Source organism: Oryzias latipes, chromosome 15 (assembly GCF_053564925.1).
Source record: "Oryzias latipes strain Hd-rR chromosome 15, Olatipes_Hd-rR_3.1".
NCBI classification, from domain to species: Eukaryota; Metazoa; Chordata; class Actinopteri; order Beloniformes; family Adrianichthyidae; genus Oryzias; species Oryzias latipes.
This window is the reverse complement of record NC_136251.1, coordinates 27,489,614-27,515,734: the sequence shown is the minus strand read 5'-3', so window position 1 is coordinate 27,515,734 and position 26,121 is coordinate 27,489,614. Positions and strand designations below refer to the sequence as shown.

Here is a 26,121-nt window from a genome sequence, read left to right as displayed (position 1 = left end):
ATATATATATATATATATATATATATATATATATATGTATATATATATATATATATATATATACATATATATGTATATACATATATATATATATATATATATATATATATATATATATATATATATATATATATACTATATATGTATACATATATATGTATACATATATATATATACTATATATGTATACATATATATGTATGTTCTTATACATATATATGTATAAGAAGATATATATATATATATATATACATATATATATATGTATATATATATATATATATGTATATATATATATATATATATACATATATATATATATATATATACATATATATATATGTATATATATATATATATATATATACATATACATATATACATATATATATATATATATATATATATATATATATATATATATATATATATATATATATATATATATATATATATATATGTATAAGAAGATAATAAGCATACATTTGTAAATACTAGGGGTTACAGAAGTTAAAAGACAACAGATTCAAGACAGCAAAGTGAATTAGTTGGGTTAATGCATTAAAATAAAATATCAGTGGACACAACACCTTTAATCAAAGACATTTACATATTTATCTGTCTGATAAAAACCATCTTAACTGTTAACTATGGTGGCCCTGAAGTGCAAATGCCACCAACAACTCACTCAATGCAAAAATGTATTAATATATATATATATATATTTATACACAGACACTACAGACCAAAGGTTTGGACACCCTTTCGGGGTCACAGGGCTGGCCTATCCCGGCCACTTATGGGCGAAGGCAGGGGACACCCTGAACAGGTCGCCAGTCTGTCGCAGGGTCACAACCACACACCCATTCACACTCACATTCACACCTGTGGACAATTTAGAGTTGCCAATGCATGTTTTTGGACGGTGGGAGAAAGCCGGAAAGAACCCACGCATGCACGGGGGGACATGCAAACTCCACACAGAAAGGCCCCCCGCTGATGTTCCGTTTCAGTGATTTTGTGGTGTTTGTGGTGTTGTATGGAATTTTGATAAAATTTGGTTGATTGGAGTCTGAATTTAATAAATTAACTAATTGGCACTGAAAGGCCACCTGCTTGATTTAAATAATAATCTTTTAACAACAAAAATGTAAAAAGTGGGCTGCTTACTGACACAATTAAAAGAAAATTCTATTTTTTTATTTAATTGTGTTCATTAATCGCGCCTACAATATGTCAGTTTATTGTAAACCAGTTTTGGGTTTTTCAAAGTATACAAAACTGGACTTGTGCTAACACAAGAGGATATACGGACAAAGACAACTAAAGGACTATAGGAATCGGGCAATATAAAGAATTATGGAGAAATTTAGAAAGAAAAATTGGAAATGCTTGTATTAGCAATAATTTAATATTTAGTGTTGCACAAAGTTTAAGCAAAAAACATTGAGAAGAGTCATTCTTAATTCACTGATCACATTATGTTTCAGTCTCTCAGCCCAGCTGCACCACTCTGATGAATGAGATAAAGTGTAAAACTTTACTTCTCACATTATGTCCTCCTTAAGGTCTCCTCTTCTAATATCTTCCAGGTCTTCTCCATATCTGCTCACCCCTCACTTCCTCTGATCTCCCTCTCAGATCTCCTTTCTGTCCCAGACTGTAAGATTCCTGTCTGGATGCCAGTGTTTTCTCTCATGGTGCACTCCAGTTTTTTTAAACTTTTTTTATATCTGGCTGCTGAACTTCATCATGCAAGTTCAAACTGCTTAACTTACTTAAACATGTAAAGGCTCAAGATAACAGCTTGGTATTTTATCAGCTTTACCCCAGTTTATGGAAAGCACAGATTGTGCTTGACAAAGACATTTTTATCTACATCCAAGCTTTTTTCCAAAGAAATCAACTCTTGCATTTATGTCAAGCAGAACTGGTTAATGGCTTTTCCTGGCTCCCTTACATTTGTTCTCAAGATGTATTTAGAAGATAGCCTCCCTTTTTTTCCTCTTCTCAGTTTTTGACTGTGGAATATTTATTTGTTCAAAACTGTGGAATAATATACGCGCGCTGCTGGTGATTATTAATTATGGGGATTCGGCACAGCAAGGCCATTTCAGAGCATCTCTGTAGAGATCGAACATTTCCAATGCTTCCTGGAAATTGGGAGAGTATTTGTGGCGAGCTACATGGTATTTATTTCCAACTACCCTGGGACTTCTGTCAGCCAGGCACATTTGTACTTGTCTTCATAATTCAATAAGGAGTCATGGAAAAAAAAAAAAACAGCATGAGCCCTTTGAAATGACTGATTAAAAAAAAAAAGATATGCCCGCATATAAAACGGTTGCTGTTTTAGGGCTAACTCTTTTCTGTTTAAGCCATTAAGCATCATTGACTCTTCCAAGTATCTAATTGTCTTCACATTCTGTACATAGGAGCACATTTATGTTTTGACAGTTTGAGTTTTCTGGAAAATGTAATTAAAAATGCTGTAAGAATCTGGTGAATTATCAATTGAAAAAAACCTTTTAAAATTAGTGTTTTTGACATTAAAGCAAAACGTTTTATCTTAATTATACTTCATTGAATCAATCTTGGGATGGACTGTGGCGCAATGGTTAGAACTGGTTGCAGCCAATTCAAATACCAGGACCCAGAGCCTTTCCGTGTGGAGTTTGCATGTTCTCCTCATGCAAGTATTGGTTTCCTCCCGACACTCCAGTTTCCTCCCACAATCCAAAAACTTGCTTCATAGGTTCATTGGTTACTCTAAAGCAGGGGTGTCAGAATCCAGGCCTTGGGGGTCGGTGTCCAACATGTTTTCCCACCAACCTGCCACTGAAGCTCCTTGTTGGCTAAACCCACCTGATCCAGGTAATCAGCAGCAGATGAGGCAGAATTTCTGAAAAACCAGCAGGAGGCCAGCCCTCGAGGCCTGGAGTTTGACACATCTGTTCTAAAGTGTCTCTAGGTGTGCATGTATGTCTGTCGCAGTGATTGTCTAGCCCTGTGACAGACTGGCGACCTGTCCAGGGTGACCCCCGCCTTTTGCCAACAGACGGGCTCTGGCACCCTCATGTCCCCAAAAGGGATATAGCAGCTTAAGTGGATGGATGGATGGATGGATGGATGGATGGATATATTAAATATAGACATTTAATATATTTTCTTTCTTTTTATTTTCTTACTAAACTCTCTTTCTTGATTTTATATTCTGTGTGTAGATTTGAGGATGTTTTGAGCTCAAATTTGTTTCATGTCTTTGTCTTTTCAGGCTTACATTTATGATATCCGAAGCAGCCTCCACCTCCACAAGCTTCACAGACACACAGACACAGTTCTCAGTGTTTCATTCAATCCCGCCAAGCCAGAGGTAGGAAGGACTCTTTCCACAAATTTGATTAAAAAATTAAAAAAAAGGTCAAGTTTGTGTCAAATGTCAACTCCTGTCCAGAGTGAATATTGGTAAATATCCTATTTTATGTTTTCTTCTGAATTGTTAATTGTCTTTAGTAATTTCATTTTAGTTGAATTTTTTTTGTGGCATTTTAATAAAGATAAAAGGATGATTTTTTTTCATTATTCTGTTTAGTTTTATCTTCGCAATAAAATACTGTAGATCAAACTAGATAGATCTCAGATATGTTTTTGAACGTTCCCACTGTACAACACTTATATCACTCGGTGAGAACTGTGACGAAGCGATATATAACTCCTGAAGTGGCAGAAAATTTTATTGACATTTTAAAACAAACTCCTGCTCAGATTTTACCTTTGTCCTGCGATTCTCTGACTGATGATTTTAATGACAGACTTAAGTCTGCCATTGATTCAGCCGCTCCAATGAAAACAAAAATCTTGACACATAAACCGAAGATGCCTTAGAGAAACGGTGATATTTTAAATCTGAAGAGAATTTGTAGGAGAGCAGAGAGAAAATTTAGAAAAACTAATTTACCAGTCGACTATGACTTTTTAAAAGATCAACTAAAAACCTACAACCACGCTGTTAAACAGGCAAGGACACTTTATTTTTAAATCTCATCACAAACAATAAACACAACCCCCGGTTTCTTTTTAAGACTATTGATTTTTTACTAAACAAAGATTTTAATAAATCCATCATGCCTCACTCACAAACTGCATGTGAGGACTTTGCTGACCACTTCAGGAGTAAAGTCAATGCTATTAGATCTAACCTTCAACCGGTACATGACAGTAATCCTAGCAGGTCGGTGGCATTGTCTTTACCTGAGGAAACACTGGAGAGTTTTGTCCTGGTTGATGCAGAGATGCTTGGTGGAGTTTTTTCCCAAGCAAACACTACAACCTGCCTTTTAGACCCTATTCCCACTTCTCTTTTTAAAGCATTTTATAAATTCTTTGAGTCAGAGATTTTAAACATAGCTAACTGCTCTCTTCAGACGGGGGTCTTCCCCTCTGCCTGTAAGACGGCGGTGGTGAGGCCCCTTCTGAAGAAGAGTAACTTGGACCCAAAGATCATGGACAATTACAGACCTGTATCCAACTTACCATTTTTAGGAAAAATTATTGAAAAACTTGTTTTTATTCAATTACATGATTTTTTAAATGAACATAATGTTCTTGAAAAGTGTCAGTCTGGTTTTAGGACAAATCACAGTACTGAGACGGCCCTTTTAAAAATTTTAAATGATCTCAGACATAATTATGACTCGCAGAAACTTTCTGTTCTGGTGCTGCCGGATCTGAGTGCCGCCTTTGATACAGTGGATCACCAGATTTTAATTGACAGACTTAGGAGTCGGGTCGGCCTCTCAGGAACTGCTCTTAACTGGTTTCACTCCTATCTCACAGATAGACACTTTTTTGTAAGTATGGATACTCGTTCCTCAGGAGTCCATGAAATAGGTTGTGGGGTTCCCCAGGGTTCAATCTTGGGTCCAATACTTTTTAACTTGTATATGTTGCCTCTTGGGGATGTCATCAGGAGACACGGCGTTGACTTTCACAGCTATGCTGATGATACACAGCTTTACATCGTCGTGTCTCCTGATGACCTTGAACCTGTCAACACTCTTTTAAACTGCATTTTAGATATAAAGCTGTGGATGGCAGAAAACTTCTTGCAGCTCAACCAGGACAAAACTGAAGTTTTAATCATTGGTCCTGAAGACAAGAGAGAGATGATTTTAGCCAAACTTAGGAATTTTAAATCTTCTCAGTGTGTGAGAAACCGGGGCGTTCTTTTTGACTCTGAGCTGAATTTTACTCCTCACATCAGAAACATTGTGAAAATAGGATTTTATCATCTCAAAAACATTGCCAGAGTCCGCCCGTTCCTCTCTCTTGCCAGCACAGAGATGCTAATGCATGCTTTTATTTTTAGTCGTTTAGATTACTGTAATGCCCTGCTCTCTGGTTTACCCAAAAAGTCGATCTCAAATCTACAACTTCTACAGAACTCAGCGGCACGAGTTCTGACGAGAACCAGAGGGCGGGAACACATTACACCGGTTTTAAAATTGCTGCATTGGCTCCCTGTGCGTTTCAGGATTGATTTTAAAGTTCTTTTAATGGTTTATAAATGTTTTTATGGTCTTGGGCCCTCTTATTTAAATGATATTATTTTAAAATACGAACCCTCGCGGACCCTGAGGTCCTCTGGCACTGGCCTCTTAGTTGTCCCTAAGGTAAGGACCAAGACACATGGTGAGGCTTCATTCTGCCATTATGGTCCTCGCCTGTGGAACAGCCTGCCGGAGAACCTCAGGGCCGCAGAGACTGTAGAGGTTTTTAAGAAGAGGCTCAAGACCCACCTTTTTAGTCTGGCTTTTATATGACTTTGATCATTCCTTATGTCTTTTATTATTCATCTATTTATTAATTGAGGTATTTATTTACATATTTATTTATTTATCTATTTATTTATTTTCTTGTAAAGGCTATTATTATCTTTGTTTCTAATATGCAATTCTTTTTATTGTTATTTTACCAATGATACTTAGGTTATGTTTTAATCACTGACGTTTTTTATTTTTTAATTACTAACATTCTTATATCTTATTTTATTTTTTATCTTTTTCTATTTTTATTGTTGTTATTTTATGATCATTTTTATTTTTTATTCTGATGTTTTTTACTCCAGTGTTTCCTCTGGGGGATCCATCGTTCTTGGGCACCACCAGCTTGACCTGTAGGGCGTGCCGTTGCTGTGGTGCCCGTTCTGGTTGGGCGGGCTGGGGTCCCACTCTGTGGTCTAATAGCCATGGATGGGGCCCTGGGCTGCCCTGTGTTGGGCGGGCGCTGCGGTAATGGCCCCTGTGGTCCGGCTGGGCCTTGGAATGAATGGATCCCCATGATATCGTTTCCTCACAGCAGTACCAAGCCAGATCTTCTTCAACTGCAGTTATTTGTTTCTGTTCACTGTTCTACTGGGGTAACTGGGTGGGTGGGGATGGGGGCGGGGGGTGGTGAGGGAGGGGTACCTTCTTTGTGGGATTGTCCTTTGTTTTCTGTTTTGAACAACTTTCATTTTTTATGACTGTTTTATCTGTTTTTATGTTAAGCGCTTTGTGTTTTTAACCAAAATGAAAGGCGCTATATAAATAAATAAAGTTTGAGTTTGAGTTTATTTCAGGAACAAAAGAGAAGAATATTACGTTGAGAAAAAAAGAGTTTAGAAAGCATTCATCTCTTCTCTTATGAACATTTTTACTCAGATCTGATGTTTTTGGTTGTTCATTTCTGCTGCAAAAAAATCAGTAGTGTTTGCATCCTGGAACAAGAAGGTTTCCATAAGTTAAACCATGTGGGCCCCCAACAAGATAATAAAAATGATTTTTTTATGCAGTTATCTGCTTTGGGTTCAGCTACCTTGCCTTATTTATTATTGTACTAAAACACTTGCAGGTTTGGATTGGAATCTTTTATAAAGCATTTATAGAAAATGTCTTTTTCTCTCACAGCTTCCTTTAATTTAATAAAAAGAACTTTGCTGTGCCTCTCAGTACAGGCTCTTGAAAAAACATGCAGGGATTTTATCTCACCAAAAATCCCATCCAAGGATTTATTTTGAACCCCTTAAGCAGAGGTAATGCTGCATCAAAAACTATTTTTCTATGTTCTTCTGAGCCTGCTGAGATGTCTCCTGGGTCTCTCTTTTTTTTTAATGCATTTGAACCACCTCTGTTTAACTTCACTCATCTAAACATCTGGTGCATCCAGATTTTCAGGTTAAAAAGTGAAAACTTTGGTGCACAGCCCTGTATTGGCTGCAGTGTACTGTGGTGTCAAAGACACTCCATTAGTCAGAGCATACTTGCTGTGCAGCATTTCTTCTGCACATTCTGTAGTTTTTAACACAGAGTTAAAAAGAAAGCTCATAAAACATGTGCATTTTTGCACATGTTAAATTTCAGTGTGCTTTTCCTGCATTTAAATACAGGAAAACATGCATGTATTTATTTTCTATTAAAAATGTTTTCCCAGTGGTGAGAATAATATTTTTTTACCTATAGGAGCTTTGTCAACTAAAATAAGGGGAGTGTTTAGTAAAATAGTTTTTCCTTTGGTAGAAAAACGGTAAATTAGATAAAACCTGATAAAAAATGTCGAAAGAAAACTTATCCACAATCAAACTAAAAAAAGCAGATTTAATATAAAAAGTCAGTTAAGTCAGTTTTGATTCTGTGCCGCTTATTCTTATGTTTAATGCGTGGTGCCCCCAAACTGAGTCACTGTGTGCAGTTGGGTCACATTTTAGGGCCAGATGTTCGTGACATTTACTGCTGTTCATACCTTGTGATGTAAGAAAGATAATGTAATGGATATTTTCCACTCATTTTTTACTCGTTATCCACGTTAATAGGCCATCAAGCAGACAAATCGGCCATTAAAGTTAATTCTTCCAGGTTTATAACTGCAGTTTTCCTCAGCAGGAGGTCCCTGCTTTTACTTCCGTTATTTTGTGTGTCCTTTAAAACCTTGTGGGATTTCACAGAGCATGCCTCTGTAAAGGTTGGCATGTCTCTCTGTCAGACCAGCAGTAAAAGGGTCAACTGCTTTTTAAGTTGCTAAACCTATAATAGACTCCAATTCCTGTTATTTATGAAGATGCAGACATGGAAGATGACAATTTACATTGATTTGTTCATTGTCGTTTGTGTTGTTCTTCTGCTACTTGAGCCACAAAGTAAATAATAGTTATTTAAAATAATAAAATAGGTAAGAATGCAGTACAAAAGCTGCAAAAAATGGTAAAAACTTGTGTATTAAGAATTTTTAGATCACTAAAACATGGATGGAATCTGTAAGATTCCACTCCTTCCTAACAAAACATTTTAAATGTATTGTTATCCTTTTTTTTAAATAATTTGCATTAACTTGCATTAAATAAACAGAAACTATTGAGTTTATGTGCAATTCCTGGACAATATTTTTCAGTCATTAATTCACAGCAGATTTGATGACAGAATCTTGTTTAAAGACTCACTTCAATGAAAATGGTGTTTTTAACATGTTCTTGTAGCATTTTTCTAAAATTGGAGGACGGACGTTAAGAAAATTAAGATTAAGAAAGGAAATTTGGAGTAGGCATTTTTCTTTATTCAAATGACAAAAAAAAATCCAGTTTGAAAAAGCTTGTCGTTTCTAACGTACACACCACAGTCGGCATTCTGTTGCATCCACTTGCAGACAAATAGATCCATTAACGTCTTTGTTTTCCTTGCCCGGGCTCTAAACTGTATGGCTGGATAGCTCCATTATTGCTCGCCATTTTTGTTGCTGCAGTAATGCTAGGTTGGGGTCGTGAGGACTGCAAGCAAGACAGGGATAATGGGAAATTAGAAAAAGGGCTACTCCCTGCCAATGGTCCCGCCCACAACTCAGTGATGAAATTCTGATGAAGAACTGCCTATGATACTATGTCCTAGAAAACAACTCAGGTTTTTTGATTTTACCTAAAAACATCATGAATTTGTTTGAAGGACCACTGGAACGCTTTGAAAATAGATGAAAAGATGATCGGAGTGGGACTTTAAGAAGCTTAGTCATAATTAAAACCTGGTGCACCCATCCATCTTTTTGCCTAATGCAATGTCAGATGTCTTTAAGGTCCTTTCGGTCCGACTCCAAAGAGTTAAAAGTTTGCTCTGTGAAGGCTAGACTTTAGATTCAGCATCTGCCAGCTCTAGAATGTCACATGAGAGTGAGATAAAGACTGAGCAGAGACAGACTCACTCAAATCAATTTAGCTGGAACCGCCAAGAAGAGGAAGTTGCGATTTGGCCAAAGGTATTTTTAAGAATCCAAACTTTTCACAGCCTGTGGACAAAATGTTTCTTTTTTGACATCAGTTTTAACTGAAATCTATTTTTTCCTCTTCCCGAAAAGTCAAAACATGAAGGACATCATGCTGATTGAAATGACAGATGCAGCCCTCATATATTTATGCACTTGTTTTCTTAGTATTACGTTTTGGAAATTCGACTGAACTCCCATTAAAGTCTAAAACTACTCTGACCGGTCGCTTCTGATGCACTTAACATGAATTTTTTCATGCTCAGGGAAAGCAGTTCTGAAGTTCTGTAAAATAAGTTAGGAATACAAATACCCTTTTTTCTTACGTAGCTTATTGAAATGGTATTGTGGCATAAAAATCTTAATTCAAAGCTTCTGTTCTGTGTCTTACAGATAGTTTGCTCTCAAACCAGCTGTCGTCTTCCCATCCTTTCCTATATCACCACTTTTAACTCCACTCAAGTCTGTGTATTCTGATGTTATTCCGCTTATTAATCTTTAGATCTGTGGAAAATAAAAATCACAATCCTCTGTCTGTCCATGTTGCCACAGCCTGAGCTTTGCTACAAACCCAAGACTTTCCGTAATCCAGGGTGGTAACATTGGAAACAAGGGCCTGTTGAAAATTCAACCCATACTACACTTTTAATTTTTCATTTTTTATTTATTCTAAGGACTTGTGATTTGTGGTCAATTTCTCATGGTATTAAGTCAACATCCCAGATGGTACCTATTATGCAACCTGCTGTACACACCCAGTTTGGAAATATTTAAACAAGACTTTAACATAAAAAATAAAAAAAATCTGCAAAAACGGAAATAAAAAAAAGTAGTGTCTTTCTTTGGAAGTAAAAGAAGCACATGTATGTTAGTGTCATAGAAGTAGATAGGCAACATTTGGCTCCTTGTATCAGTTTAGGGATTAGGCCTAGTTTACAACTGATAATTATTATTTAAACATAAAGACTACGAAAAACTGTAATTGTATGTGCCAACAGAGACACACATTGGGTGCATAATCTGCCCTCATGTACACCTGAAAGTTTTTTGCGCATAGAAAACGGGCAGCAACTCTCCCCCATTGAAAGCCGATTAAATTCCCTGGACTTTTATTGTGCTTGAGTCATCCCCAGACCTCAGCAGCTGTTACTCCCCTTCCCAGCACAGGCCGGGAAGGGATTCCTCCAGCATTAAGCCAGTTTGGGACGTATGGAAAAATGTTGGGCAAAGCCAATTGTGGTTTTTATCCCGGCACAGTGAAGCTTTATTTTCTGTTGAATTGGGACACTTTAAAGAGATGGCACCTTTAAAACAAACAAAATCTTTTGAATCGCAGTAAAGGATATTTATTAATGCACTGAAATTTAACCTAAAATGCAAAATTTGTTTTTTGATCATACTTTAATCAGTGAAAGTTCAGCGAAACTTGGGTTTAGCTCATATGGACCTTAAAGAAGTCCATTAAGCAGCTGCTGAGTGAAATACACATTAAAACCCTTTTTACGACCTGCTGCCAAAGTGTTGAGGTAATACTGCTTTGCAGCCTCATCTGTTGAACTTTCTGACACAGAGGAATGAGATAAAATAGACTTCTGATTTCGCTCAAATGTGTCTACGGCATCCGCATGGCCTGCAGGGTGTGGACTGCAGTGGGATTATTGATGTGTGGGGCCCCTGCTAGCCTGTGAACAGCTGATTTACCAAGAGAATTATTGGCAAATACAGTCTGATAAAATAAAGTTACATAACACAGTTTAGGTCCAGCAGGATCTGATATTTTTGATAAATGGCAGGTATGGAAAATCGAGAATCTCAGCGGGAAAGTGTATGAATCCAGCACTCAGTGACGCCTGTGTTCCTGAAGGGCCAGGTGTGAGGTTATGCAACCTCATTCTCTAAATAAAGAGTCGTAAAATGAAGGGTAATGTGTGACATATTTGAAGAGGGACTTCATCCACAAGAATAAAATACGATACTGATGTCATTCTTTTTCTTTGTCTTTTTTAGCTGTTGACTGGAACCTTGGATGGGAAGCTGAGATTGTTTCAGACCAACAGCAGGCCAGATTAGTCCCATACCATCACTGCAGCTTTGCACCACATCCCCATCACGAGCATGTAACCCCTCAACCCATTTAGCTCTCGTTAAGTGAACTGACACTCAAAAGACTTTGTAAGAATTCCGAAATGTTAAACAGTTGTTGCTTTTTGTTTAAAAAAATATTTTTTTAAACATCCAAGTGGCAAAAAAAGTCCCCTGTGTGTCTCATTCAGCTGTTTATCTCCTCACTGCTTTTCTTTAAAATTTTCAAATAAATTTACATGTGTACTGCAGATGTTTGACATTTCTTTTTTGTAACTTTAGCTTGAAGGCATTATCTATATTTCAGTTAACCTACCCTTTGTCAAATAAATTATGTTAACTTTGATGCTCATGCATTACATAATAGCAATAGACCTCCGCAGTAAGTTTTGTTTTTTACAAATTACAATATTTGCCGTATATGTATTCAATTTAAAGAAAAGAAAATTTGTCTATTTCTTTGTTCAATTTTATGCTAATGACACATCAAAGCTTACAAAACGTAAGGAAACAATCCACTTTTGTTTCAGGACATCAACTTCATTAAAATCTAAAGCTCTCATTTAAGTTTGTACTAAAAGTAGGATATTTTGTAAAAGTGAAATCTATGTTGAAAGTTTACAATATTATAACTGACTTGGTAAAAAAAAAATATCATAAAGTGGTTTTTTTTCTAGCTTGTAAGATTTTTTTGTCTAAATTTTGCAGGGTGTTTTTGAGTTTGCATGCTTCTCTAATTTACAGATTTTAATTGTCAGAAAATACATGTGAAGTAAAGCAAAAACACTGATGCCATCTTGTAGTTTGTCCAAATAAAGGTGTTGTCCTTTGCGCAGCTGAGGAGCCGATGTTAAGTATTAGTTGGATCATACTCAGGCTCATTGAGACCTCCAATCGGAGAATCTTGATAAAGCATCTTGTTATCACCGTGCTGACTGCGTTAAGGTACGGTAGTTTTGTTTATAGACATATCCAAGAAAACATTAGACAAATATAAATGACAACATGTTATTAATGTCTTTGCATTGTGTCTAAGTGATTATAAATAGCTCACTTAAAATGCTTGTGTTTGTCAATAGTCTGAGTTGTTGATCATTTTAAGCTTCAAAACTATTGAAAGAACTATATTTGTATTCAATATTTGATCAGTTTTCCTGTGAATACATTTATTGTAAAAAGTAACAGAATCCTTTCAAAATAAGAGCACATCACTTGGTTGTTCATGTTTCTTATACAGTGTGTATATCCATAAACCAGGTCGTTGACAGTAAAAACATGACTTTTAAATTTACACTTACCCTTTAAAGATATTTATTTAATGTAGATCATGTGACACAAACTTACATGAATAAATCCACCCATTTTACTTTTATCTCAACTGACCTAGATTGAGGTAAATGTTTGGAAGATTTCTCATTTTCCAATTTCTGCTTCCCTAATACTTGAAATTAAATCCAGGTTCATAGTCTTTTTTCTCCAGACTGTGATTTAATCTATGCCATCAAAAAAGTAATGTAAAGATCCATCTCTGTGCTCCACTAGCCTCTGTTGAGAAAATAAATCTATGTTGGCTTTGAAGTTGCACAATATCAGCAGCTTGATTTCGTATCGCAAAAACTGATGTTGTACTTCAGGGAAAAACAGGAGCAAACCCGACTTGGATTTATGAAATAGCTTTGTCATGCACCACTTTGCGTGTCTGCGTGTATTTCCTGCAACAGATATAGGTATGTACTGGCAAGGCTGAGTCTACCCTGTTGTGGTGAGCTTTAGTGTTCCTGGAAGCTTCAAAAGTAGAGCAATAGCATAATAAATTGTGCTTGAAGTTAATTTATGAAGCGATGTTCTTTCTCATTTGTGTGCAGGAATGTGTGCATCTTTCACAAACTCAGTATTTTCTCTTGAACAAATTAAACACTGATTCTGTGAGTGGCCTTTTTCAAGTCAGTAATATATTGCTGTGTGCATCAACTCCTTGTTTGAAGTTTCTTCTGGTGTACTCCCTGGATTGATCTCACCAGTGAAGAATTATGTTACACTTGAAAATAGACACACCCGAACATCCCAATTCATTTTGGTCCACATTTGAACTCCCACAAGATTTTGTCATTTGGCCACAGAGTGTCAACGGATAAAACCAGAAGTAAGAAGCTGGATTTCAGCTGTCAGAGAGTAAAGCAGGATGTAACAGTAGAGGAAGATACAGTTCGAGATAATCATAAAATTCTTTGTGCATCTTAATGCCATCGTAACTGTAAAACAGCTTGTGAAAGCCTGCGCGTCATGGCCCGTGAATGAGTTTTTTAGTCCACTGACTCTGCGGTCTCTTGGCTTGGCCTTTACTTTCCCTCACAAAACAATGCATACATCATTTAATGATCCCCACAAGACCTCTTAAGATCTTAGCTCTTTTGCTTTCAGAAAGTCAAACTTACTGCAGGGGAAAGTTTGTGCAAACATATTGTGTAATGTTCTGTGAATCGTTCAAAAGTCACGAGTAATCAGGCCTATGCATACACATACACACATAAAAACATATATGATTAGCAAGAAAAATTAGTCTTCCTGTTGCTTCATTTCACAGAAACACAGCCAGGAGCTGAAATCTGAAGCCAGTGAATTGCTGCCAAAGTCTTCAAGAAATGTTGACTTGAGGCTTCCTCTGCAGAGCAGTCCGTCCCCGCAGACCTACCTCATTTCAAGACATAAGACCTGACTTGCTAATTGCTTAATCTTTAACTCAGATTTCCCTTTTTCTTTGTTTCCCCAACCTTTTTCTTTTCTCCTTATCTTAATTAACTTTGGTTTAAAAGCTCGCTGGGCATCTGTAGTAGCATGAGTAGATGACCCAAGGACATTCCTGTCCCAGTTTTCATGCCGTCATTAGTGGGTAAAATAATACTGAATTTCAAGATGAGAGTAAGGAATTAAATTAGGTAGCATGCTGCTCCTTTCTGTTATAAAAAAAAGAACATACGCATAGCTACACCTGCAGTAACACTTGTTAAGTCCATATATACAAACAGATGTTTGTGTAAAGTGTATAAAGTTGATGTAAATCCAGGTTTTGGGCTTCCATGTTTAAAATTTTCATGTTCATATGTAGCCACGCACTTTTCCACAACCATTTTTGGGCTCTACGTACAAACCAACAGCCATTGAACACATGTTGAAATTTAAACCAGGTAAAACTTTGACCAATTAGGGACTCAGATTTGGTAGTGATGTTTAGATGGCATCCCTTAATTCACAGAAGTACCAATCGTTCGAAAAATGATCATAGAGGAGAAGTTAATAATTGCAGTTTGTGCCCAGCCGGAATTAAATGACAGCGAGTCTTTCAGATATCAGAACATAGCTGTGAAAGAAAAACCTGCAGAAAGATTTGGAATGTTTGCACCGCTTCGACATTTCACAGCAACCCTCTTCCAACTGTAGGTGGCGGATATGTGCTAGACAACAGTAGAAAGAGAAGAAGAAGCCCCTCCCTGCTTGCCTAGTGTGAACACGATGGGTTATACTCATGTTCAATGGGCGTCACATGTCCGGTGTGTCTATAGCTTAAGAGCCACATTCTATACTATTTGATCTGTATATATCTGTAAGTCATGCGAGTGATAACGTGAGGAATTATAAATTGGTGAAATATCCAGATGGAGGCACACGTTGTGTAAGACGAGGGAATCTGTCTCTTCATACTTGACTCCTTGTCCTGAACGGTTGTTTGCTGCTGAGTGCAGACAGTGATGGAAATACAGATTAGTAGCAGATGGTGACATCCAGGGAGCAAAGCATAAACACTCAGACCCTTAAAACTCAGATAAATCAACACATGATCCTTGAGGAGTTTGCGGGAAGAAATGGGAAAAACAGGAGCTCGCAGCGCAGGCTTCCAGATTAATGAATTAATTTGTGGTCGTGAAGGAACACTGCTTCTAAGGTTTTGAAAGCCATCACTAAAAGACAGATATAAGTAACGGAGTGCTACTGAAAGGTAAATAATTCTATTAGATGTTTTGTTTTTTTTACCTAAAAGAACTTAGTTCAGTTTTTTCTTGGTTCTACCAAGAAGTTAAGGAGATGCATGGACTGCATTAAAACGAGGTGCAAGGGTGAGATAAGATTATACTTTGGCATGTGAGCCCAAAACATCAAGTCTGCATATTTCTCAGAAGCATTAACTCACTAATCAAGCGAAATTTGAACCTTTCACTGGACAAAGATAATGTTTCAGCATCTATCATTAGCAAATTCCTTTGTTTTATGATGGAGTTTATTTCCTCAAAGAGGCAATTTTATGTTTTCCTCTTTCATCATGTTCAATTAAGCTGTTGAATTAACAGCACATGTGGCTGAGCTCCCTTTCTGTGCATACATTGGAAAGGTACTGGTGTCCCTTTGTAGCTTGTTCTGCAGATTTCTGATAAGTCTGTATTTCTTGGCATTGGTTTTTAATTCTTTCCCTTTATCATAAACTGAAAAGCTTAAAAAAGCCTGCAGGAGAAAAATGTGATGGATTAAGTCTGCTAATACTTGACATGGCATCAAAATGGACATGAAAACCTCAAGCATGCAATTTGTCAGCCTTTGCTCCAACTTGGTTTTAAGGTTGCCAGCAAACCATGGGGATCACCCACTTAACTTAAGGTACCTTAATTGAAGTGAGGCTCCTTTTTATCTTGCCATATGCTCTCTAAAAACTCAAATTCACTTCCACGGAAAGTGTTTAAACATCTGAGTCACTCAAAGGTAAAGCCACTGGTTTGTGCAGAAACCCAGAACTGCATCGCAGTAATTTACTGCAGGACTCCTCAAACCTTTCAGCATACAGACAGGACAAAGATGCCAGCTACCAAAACCTGGACTCAATAATGAACAGGAAATTCTCTTTTGGAACATACCATTCCCGCCAATGCACCTATCCGCAATGCTGTTTCTGTTGTGTCTTTGTGTCAAAAAACTGATGTGCAGTACATTTTCTTCTCGGCATGACGGAGACTCTAGATAAGTTTTTCTCTTTTGTTGTTGATAATTTCTTTTTCTTTTTTTTTTTGTTCCCCTGTTTTGCTCATCTTGCTGTTATTATTCAGCTCAATTCCTGACAGTGTTTTCGTTGGTTATTACTAAAAGTCTCTGTTTTGTTCCAAAAACAGCTTGATGCCATTTCTTTAATTAAAAAATGTGGTCATTTTAACTATATGAACCCTGTAAAGCCCACTTTATCAAAGAATTGACAGAAAATGCAAATAATTTTTGAATTAAAATGTTTTTTAAACCCTTTGATCTAATCTAAAAAAAAAGAATTGGAAATATTTTTTACAAGATAGTATCAATATTATTACGTTGGGTGATTTGATACTTCTTTTGCTAACAACAATGTTAATTTAGGATGCAAATATGAGTGTTTAGGGAAAAAAAACGACTTTTTTTATACATTGGATCCACACATTTTTAACATGTGACTGTAAAATAAAGAATTACGTGTTTTTTGCAGTATTTCAATATAGCATATAGCCCTATTCATTTTACCTTTATTAATTTTAAAAACGATAAACAATAGCTGAGTTATTCCCACCATTAAGCTATGAAAATTAGTAGAAATGTTTGATTGAGAAATGAGCAGGAAAAGCCTTTAGTGGAATGATGATGAACTGCAGGGCAGAACACATGAACCAAGTTATATACAATGGGTTTTTAAGGAAGGTTTGGATCATTCTCTAGTTTAAATTACCTTAAGTAAAACGAAAAAACTTTCACTAGGTCTAACTGCAAAAAACAGACTATGTTTGTCTTTCAGGCCATGATGATGACATCTCCAACCATTAGGAAAGTCACACATTTTCTTACATTTGTGTATTTTTTTTAAAGTATTTAAATGGCAAAAGTGGCAACAAGCTAATTAGAAAAAGGGACAAACCTAGCTCATCATGTATTAGCTTAGCTAAACCTATGGCACCAATCAGCTGAAATACAGTGAATTAATTGAAATAATATCTTCTTTTGTGTTTTTTGAAGTGAGGAAAACATAAGATGCTTTCTGTAGTTGTATTTGGACCCTCTAGTTTAGAGTTTTCTTTTTGAAACTCATGTGATAGAAATCCTTATTGTGTAAAGATAAATGAATGAAAAGCTCAAATTAGAAACATCATATGGATCGTACTCCTGTGGTGCAGTAATAAACCTAAAACTTCAACATGACCCATTTTAACACTTGAGTGAGCAGCTACAATGCAGGACGGAGTTGTATGAGCAGCAGTGCTTCAGCTATGCTGAAGCACCTTCTGTGCCCAGGGACCCAAGGCCAGAGCTCCTCCTCCTCCACCTCCTCAACTTCTCCACACTGAAGAGATCTCACTCTCACTTAGTTCAATTTCACTCAACACCTCCTTTCTTTGCATATTTCAGTGCAGCCGTTTTCTTCACTAAAAGTCGTTTAAATTTCTCATTTAATCCCACGAACCTTTTGTTTTTTAGAGCTAAGATTTCTAAAACTTCTGAGGCTTCAAAATACTTATTTAATGGTCTGGTAAAACTCCAAGTGCAAATGAGGGAGTCTGGAAGTCATTACTTAATGACTCATATTTGAAAACTTAAAGGATGAAGAGTGGATCTAATAGAAGGGGGTTATTGTAATCCGGTGCTTAAAAGAATTATCCACTCATTAAACTAAAGCTAAATGCATTTTGTATATTTATGGAAAAGCTATTACCAGCATCTTTCTTTGTTTTATTGTTTGTCATGTTTAAATCAAGGCTAATTATTCCATTTCACATCTTCAATCAGGAAGATTTCGCTTCACTTCATATCCAACTATTGACTTCAACATCTGGAGTTGACTCTTAAGTTACTGAAAGAAACAAGCTTTGATTTCATTTTGATCCGCAAACTTGAGTAACAGCAGGCTATTATTGGCGAGAAAACATGTATGTCGGTTGTCTCTCAGTAAAGATTGTTTGAGACGCCAATAAAAGTTTGTTTAGTTTTGTAGAAAAAAAACACAGCATCTTGTTTTGGGGTTAGTAAAGCTAAAAAGTTGATGTTACCATAGCAATAAAAAAAAAATCACTAAAAATACGTTCTGTTGTAATAAATTTGATAATCTTGTATTAACAAAAGCCACACACAGAGGATTCTTAGGCATTTATTAGAAGAGAAGAAGTCAAACATTTGCTATCTCCCTTTGATGAAAAGCCTGGTCTACGCCAAGGTATGCGAGCCTTTTTCATACTAAAACTGGAATTAGGCGCCATGAAAGCAAATATGTGGTACCATGGAAACTTCTTTTCTTTATGCTGGCTCTCTAGAACACAGTAAGATTCATGATGAAAGTGAAAAAATGTGTTGTTGTCTTGTCTTACGAAGTCCATTGAAAGTTCATGGTGACGGCATCATCCTGGTCAGTTAGAATTTCCCCCAAAAGCCAAACAAATCTTACTCAATCCTTCTTTCCATGTTTGGATGTTGTGATTTAGATCAGTTTATTTTTGCACTCCTATTGACTTCTCAATTACCTTGTTTAACCTATAGGAATAATTTAGTGAGCTGCGCTCTGTAAAAAAAGAACATCCTGTTGAGTAACATGGGTGTTGTAAAATACTGCCTGTGAAAACTCATCTCCTCTTGGGTGGAAATGCTCTTCAAAGTAGGATCCAAGCTCCTTTATTTTTCTTTTATTTCCTGGGAATATTTTTCTGCACAAAAACTGCTTCAAACCTTACCCTTTCAAGCAAACTGATGTTCACTTTTAACGGAGGTTTGCAACATTATTCAGGTGTTGAAGAGAGATGTTTAAAAAACAGAGGAAGTCTCCGTCAACCAGTGTTTGGGTTTAGTCTGACAATGAAAATTACTATTGTGTGAAATAAACATCTGAATCTCCACCTTCCAGACTAAGAGAACTTCAGTGGCCATCAGCTCTTTCTTCTTTGTTGTACTGTGTTATTCTGTGAGGACTGTGAGGTAGTTTGTTGTGGAGGCAGTTCCCAGCTTGAGGTTAATGAGAAGGACACCATCCTGTGACACTGATATCTGATGTAAAAATGTCCTTCTTGATTTGTTGGACCTAAAGCGGCTCTCAGTCAAGCTACAATCACGTCGGCTTCAGTGGAAGACTTCTAATCAAAAACACAAACCCTTTCCTCTCTTGAGCCTTTTCTAAATCAACTGGCGTGTGTCAGGTAGCTTATTATAAACGTAATTTTTAAAATAAAATATTGAAAGGGCGCATGTGTTGGATAGAAAGATAGGTGGCCCTGAAGTGCAAATCACATCAACAAAAAATTCAAATTAAAGATCAACACGACAATTAAAAAAGCAAAACAAATAAAGTTAAATTCAATCCAACCGCTAGATGCTGGGTATCAAGCAGGAGGCTTTGGGTCTTGGGCACAACATGACCATGAATTTAAACTCTCAACTTTCTAGTCTTTGGGCAGACACTCTAGGCCACTGAGTTGTACAACAATAAATTTTAGAAATCACAACAAGATTTTATAAAGCAAAACGTAAAAAAAGACGTAATTTTTGGAAATCTAAATAAATGTTTAAAAAGGAAACAAAATAGGAAAGCAGTAAAGGTAGGTATTATGGGACGTCACTGATTGAATCTTATGCCTGAACTGCAGTGAAGAGTTGATTGAGCAATCACCCAACTTTTTCAGAAGTTTAAAGAAACATAAGAAGAATTTGCCATGCCAGATAAAATTCTGATTGAAAAAGGTGAACCACTATCATCATCATTCAACTTTTTCTTTGGATTTTAGGAAGTTACTTTTATTTTCTGAAACACTTTGTTTTTTATTTTGTTTCAGTTTTGTGGGAATTGTGTTTTTTTTATATTTAAATCACATTTTAGTTTCTGGAATTGTGTTGTAAATTTATAAAATGAGATGTTTTTTTTGTTTTGCTTTTTAATTGGTGTTGCAATATTTTACTTCAGGGCCACCATATAAAGGAATCCATAGCAACTAAATCTTAGTAAAAATGACAGAGTGAATGATCTTTTCTGACTAATTTTGGCCTCAGAAGATTGTGTAGTTTGGTTTGGCTGTCTCATTTTCAGCATCACTCTCTTCAATGTATTTTCAAAACCTAGAAAACTAAAGTCTGAAGACATCTGATTGAGCTATTTGACATCTTACAAACCTTAAACTCGTGTTTGCTTCAGTCCAAAATGTCACCACAGTTAAAAAAAGCAAAGTTTCACTTGATAACAGTCTGTCAACATCTGTCTCTGCATACAAAGCTGTGTAACCATCAAACCCATCATGCAGTCTTTCCATTTGGGTGTTATGTAAGTCTATTTAACAATGCCAGCCCAACTGGCAAGAATTGTTTTATTGGCATTACTCAACACTTGGTTTTATTGATTTAAAAGGAGTATTGTTAGCACAAAATTACAATTTTCTACTTCATTTCTGCTCTGCTGTTTAGTTTTAGAGTTACTGACAACATGAGCAACTCTCTCCAGTCGTTCTTGCTTTAAACCTGCATCGTAGATTCTCCTTTTGGACCCAGGTTCTGTGTCAGACGAAAGTTTTACGTGTTTGTGCATGACCTTCAAAAACACATAAAGCTCCGCAGTGAAGAGGAAAATTTGAGAGTGAAGCTGTTCATCAACCCCAAACCCACCATCCTCATGTCACTACTCCTCAAAATTTACAGGGTTTTTAGCTTGGAGAGAAATATCATTTGAAATGGATTTCGATGTTGTGCTGAAGAAATTCAGAAGTCCATTTTTACATGGATAAAACAAACATGTGAAAATAAAGCTTTCTGTTAGAACTTTACACAAAAATAAAGATTTATATTCGTCTTTTTTTAATTTTTAGATATAAACCACTTCATGCTGTATGTCGCTAATTTGCAACATAATATATAAATTAGAACTCCACTTAATTTAGCATCACCTTGAAAGACAAAGCATTAAAGATTATTTTTTTTGCAAAATTGAAAATAAATTCAGGTATCAAAAGCAGTGTGAACCTCAACGATAAAAATGCATTTCAATTAAATGCTTTTTCCAAAACATCCAAAGATGCACACAAAAGTAAAAAAAAACCACTGAAAATAAATCAGTAGATTTTTAAAAACACTTTAGGTTTGGAAAGATATGGGCAGACAAAAAAATCACTATTTCACAGAAAAAAGTGTGGTTTTAGATTTAATTTGATGACAGCAGAGTCAAAGTTTTAAATTAGAGTCTGTTTCAAAGATGACGAACAGAGCGGTGGAGAGCTCTGCTCCCCATGTAGCTGAGGTGAAGAGGTCACCTGTGAGAAACAGGAGCTGCGAGAACAGGAAGAAGTAGAGGTACAGGGGGGGTTAGACAAATATATGAGGGAAGAGGTGATGGATGGCATTCAAAGTGTACATACTTTGGGGCAAAATAGTATTCGTCAGTCACTGATTCTGTAAATCAGCTGATTTTAAAGGATGAGAGAGTCATTATCACATTACCTACAAGAAACAAAAAAATAATAAATATGTCCAGAAAATCGCGTTGTATAATTTTTACAGAAAGCGTACAATGAAAATGGATATTTAGTTCCAACAAACAAGGAAGAACTCTGGTCCTCACAGAACTGCTTCTTCATTTAAGTTATCATGTTTTGATGTGTTGTAAAAACATTCCCAGTGGTCTTTTAATTATGTTTTTTTTAAGCAATTTCTAACTTATTTTTCTTTATGTATGGCCTCCATCAGAAAAATGCCAAGAACATCCAAAACACGACTTTCGTCTGAGTGGATCTTTGAAAAAGCTCCATCACTGTGTTAATGTGGTTACATGGTCAGATGAGACCAAAATGGGGCTCTTTTGGTTTGAACGCCATTCACTGTGTTTGGAGTGGGAAGATTGCTGAGTTTCATCCACCCACTGTAATGCACAGGGTGGAATCATCATGGTTTGGAGCTGTTTTCCCACAAAGAAGACATGACAATTGATCCGTATTAAGGAAAGAAGGAATGAGGCCATCTATGGTGAGATTTCGGACTGAAAAATTCCATAATAGAGAATGAAACGTGGCTGGATCTCCCAGAATGACAATGATCCCAAACACACCACCAAGGCAACAACGAAGAAGTGGGTTTGTAAAAAGCATTTCAAAGTTCTGGAGTGGTCCAGTCTCTGGACCTTAAAGTGTGGATGCCATGCTTTGAACAACTTTGTCAAATAAAAAAGCCCTTTAAACGCTGATTCTATTGATACCAATAGTTCGCGTCGAAAAAAATCCGAAGCATATGAATAATAGACATCTTTCGAAGGAATCAGAGATTTGGATCTGCCGCTAGAGCGCAGGCTGGAAGTGAACCCGATATGACCTGTGACGTCATGAAAGGCGTTGATTTTCGCAGTTCCGCTTCGGACAGCATGTAAACAAAACCGGTAGTCTTCGTTTCTCTCGTGTTTAAATCTGTTAATCATCAACATGCCAAGTCGTTGTGTGGCAGCTGGATGTAGCAATACATCTACTGAAAGTGTATCTGTGTATAAAATTCCCAAACAAGAAACGCTGCTGAAAAGGGGAAAGTTCAAGAAGGTGGACGGCGAAGGATTTTTCCCTCCAGATCTGCAGGAGAGAAGTCTGCGTTTTCGAAGGGACAAAAACCGGGACACAAACGAAGAATTTTGAACGGAGAGTTGGGAGGAGGATCTTGGCTTCTGAGTCGAGGAAAGGCGGGTGAGCTGGAAGCGAGCGAGCCGTTTTCTGGGTCGGAGAGGACGGCGCTGGAGTCGGGAGCGGAGGCTGCTAAGCTAGTGTGCATCACGATGGATCACATTGAGGCGAAGTAGTCGTGTTTTCTGTTGTCCTTGGATCCAACTGGAGTATTTCAACGCACTCAATGTTTTGCAAGAGAAGCAACAGGCCTGCAACGTTTTTTTTCTTTTGCTTTTGAGGTGCCGGTACCGTGGGTAAACTGAACTGTGTGTGTGTGAGCGCGCGCGCGCGCACGAGAAAAGGTTTCAAACGGGTTCAAACGGGTAAAACTGTTAATGTTCCACAGTTGTTAATGGTATACAGTGACTTTGTTAACTAAAGAGTAGTACCATCTGGGAAACTTTTATTTTGTGACATTTATTTTGTAAATTGGGTTGAAAACCAGTGTTTACCTTTGTTTAGATTAGGCCAAAAGGGGACATTTTGAGTATATTTTAGGGTAAGTGGAGTAATTTAATTTTATACATTTTTTAGACTTACTGGAGTCTAGCCGAATCTTCATGCTGGCTATCGTCATGATCGGCATGATCACTAGACCTACTACTTTCTGCTATATCCTCCTCACTTTCGCAAAAGGGTTCGAATCGATACGGTTGCAAAAGTGACTCATCATCATGATAATCTCCGCAACTTTCCTCTTCATCTTTCTGTTCATCTGATGATAAATCGCTAATAGAGACGGTAGCATCACTCTGTGCTTCGCTATCGGTGCTAGCCATGTTGTCTGCCTTGTCTTCCTTTCGTTACGTCACAAACAGGGCGGCGCGAATTCGGCGGAATGCGTGAAGCCGGCGGCCGTCCTCGTTGTTTATATTGCGTTTTTCGCTATTTATTCTTTTTCGAAAAATATTAAAAACAATCGCAACATGAAATAGAAACTATTTACTATATTTTGGCTTATTAAAATAGGCCATGTCACCCACACTTTAATCCAATAGAAAAGCTCTGGAAGGAGTTGAAAGTCTACATGAAATAATGGACCAAAAAAGCAGCTATAGTGTGAGCAAACCCGGTGAAGACCTACAACGTAAACTTTTGCTGTGACAAAATACTTTACCTTTGTGCCATTCTGCAAATGAATTCTTAATTTACTGAATACGTTTTAACTTTCTCACTCCCAGTTTATCTACAATGAACATTAGACCTCTCTCATCCTAATAAGTGGGGTAAATGTTTTCAAGCCTCGCTGTAAGTACGTTTAAATTGAAATCTAGAGTGGACAGTGAGCCAGTAGACTTATTTTAGAATGGGGGTAACTTTATGAGAAGGATTAGTTTGGGCATTGATCCAGGCAGCAGAATTCTGGACAAACTGGAGTTTGTTTTGGGGAAACAAAAAAAGAGGAGAGTTGCAGTCATCAGTGCAGGAATATACCTGTCAGGTAATCAGCTTTGTGCTCTCCACTTTTGAATAAGGCTTTACCAGTAGATCTCTGTCAAAGGATTTACTCTTCATTAAAGGCTCATGTTGTGGGTATTTTTTACTGCTATTGCCACATTCTGGATTTTAATCTTGCTGCCTTTTAACCACAGTCTTTCATACAGATTCACCTTCTTTAAAATGATTTCTTGAATAGATTTTGTTAGGAATGATTAGAAACAGAATAGTTAGAAACTCCCTTTTTACATTTTATTATACTAACTTTTACCTTTTATCACATTAATGGCTTAAACTCGATTCACTATGTATTATAATCTCAATATTATATTACACTCCAGACAGAGCACAACCAAGACTATTGTCTTGCAAACATTCCTTTAACATCCTCCCTTTTCATCTTTGTGTGTTCTGGTGTTTGCGTTCTGGCAAATGTCTGTAATAACCCCAGAGAGATCTGACACTTTAGGTGCTCTGACCTTCGAACATCTAGCCTGCAACAGTCTGTGGGTGGGTTTTTCACACCATGATCCATCGAATGAAGTTCTGAATATGCAAATGCAAGGTATATATGTCAACCCTTTTTCTGAACCCCTTTGTTCAGACTTTGAATGCACCATGTTCATCTGTCTGTAACCCTGTGTACAAATCCGTGGTCTTTGTGCGGAGTAAACCTAAAAAAGATAAGTTACTGTCTCTGAGTCATTATTCATTATTTCTGTGTGCAAGAAACTGACGGGGTTACGAACTAATACAATACAGTCCTTTCTAGAGAATCCAGTTTCTTCACAGATTTCTAGGGATTTAAACAGTATTTCACATCTTGACAGTAAGGAGGGAGATGGTGTTATGCATGATATCAGTGGAACTGCATCAGACCAGTGACCTGCCAAGGGTGTACTCCTCTGTCTTCACCCTACAGTCGTCAGTTTAGGCCATCCATCAGGATGGATGGATGGATGGATGCTGACTGAGTAACTGTATTGATATGTATTAATATGGGGCTGGACAACAGAAGGCTGCCAAGGATCGCAGCATTTTGAAGCTTTACTCAGCTACTTCTAGACCTCTAAATAAATTAATCTGTTGCCATAAGATTAGCTGTGTCCATATGAATCAATAAACAAGTTTTATATAAGTAGATTTGAAAATATTTGAATCTTATTTGCTTTATATGGTTTCCTTCAGACCATCTTCCTGATTTTACAATGTTTTATCTTTCTTCTTCAAAAGACATTGATGTGATGTAAAATAACATCCAATGGTTGCTTCAAGCTGAAGCTCCAGATGATGGATTCCTATTCATTAATCAGTTTCAAAGTGTTTAAACTGTTCAAAAGTCTTGGCACCAAATGAAAGCATTAGTGGGCTCGTGCTCTAGCCAAAACATTGAGGCTTTTACAGGCTACCTGTTCCTGACTGTTCCAACAACAACAGCCTTTGTTTAATGGTTGCTCCAAAACAGTAGAACAACAATAAACTCTACACAGATTAGAACTGCTTCTTTTTAAATCAAATTTGAATCAGGCAATCTGTTTTAGGGTTTTAAGTCATTTCTGTTTTAAACGATAAATTTTAGTTGTTTTGATTTTTTTGCATCCATTGAGTTATTGCTTTAATTGAAACTTACTTAGTTTTTTTTATTTGGTAGCTGATAATA

General features: G+C 36.8%; 1 protein-coding gene across 13 annotated transcripts in view; it reads left to right on the top strand.

The window, feature by feature from the left end:
• wdr27 (WD repeat domain 27) overlaps positions 1-11,615 on the top strand; it is a 39,372-nt gene extending 27,757 nt beyond the window's left edge. For all 13 annotated transcript variants that reach the window (XM_078932044.1, XM_078932049.1, XM_078932048.1 and 10 more), the window contains 2 exons: positions 3,275-3,373; positions 11,290-11,615. In XM_078932044.1, coding sequence (XP_078788170.1) covers positions 3,275-3,373; positions 11,290-11,352 — 162 coding nt within the window. In that variant the 3' untranslated portion in view covers positions 11,353-11,615. The remainder of the gene's footprint in view (positions 1-3,274; positions 3,374-11,289) is intronic.
• Positions 11,616-26,121: the final 14,506 nt, after the last annotated feature.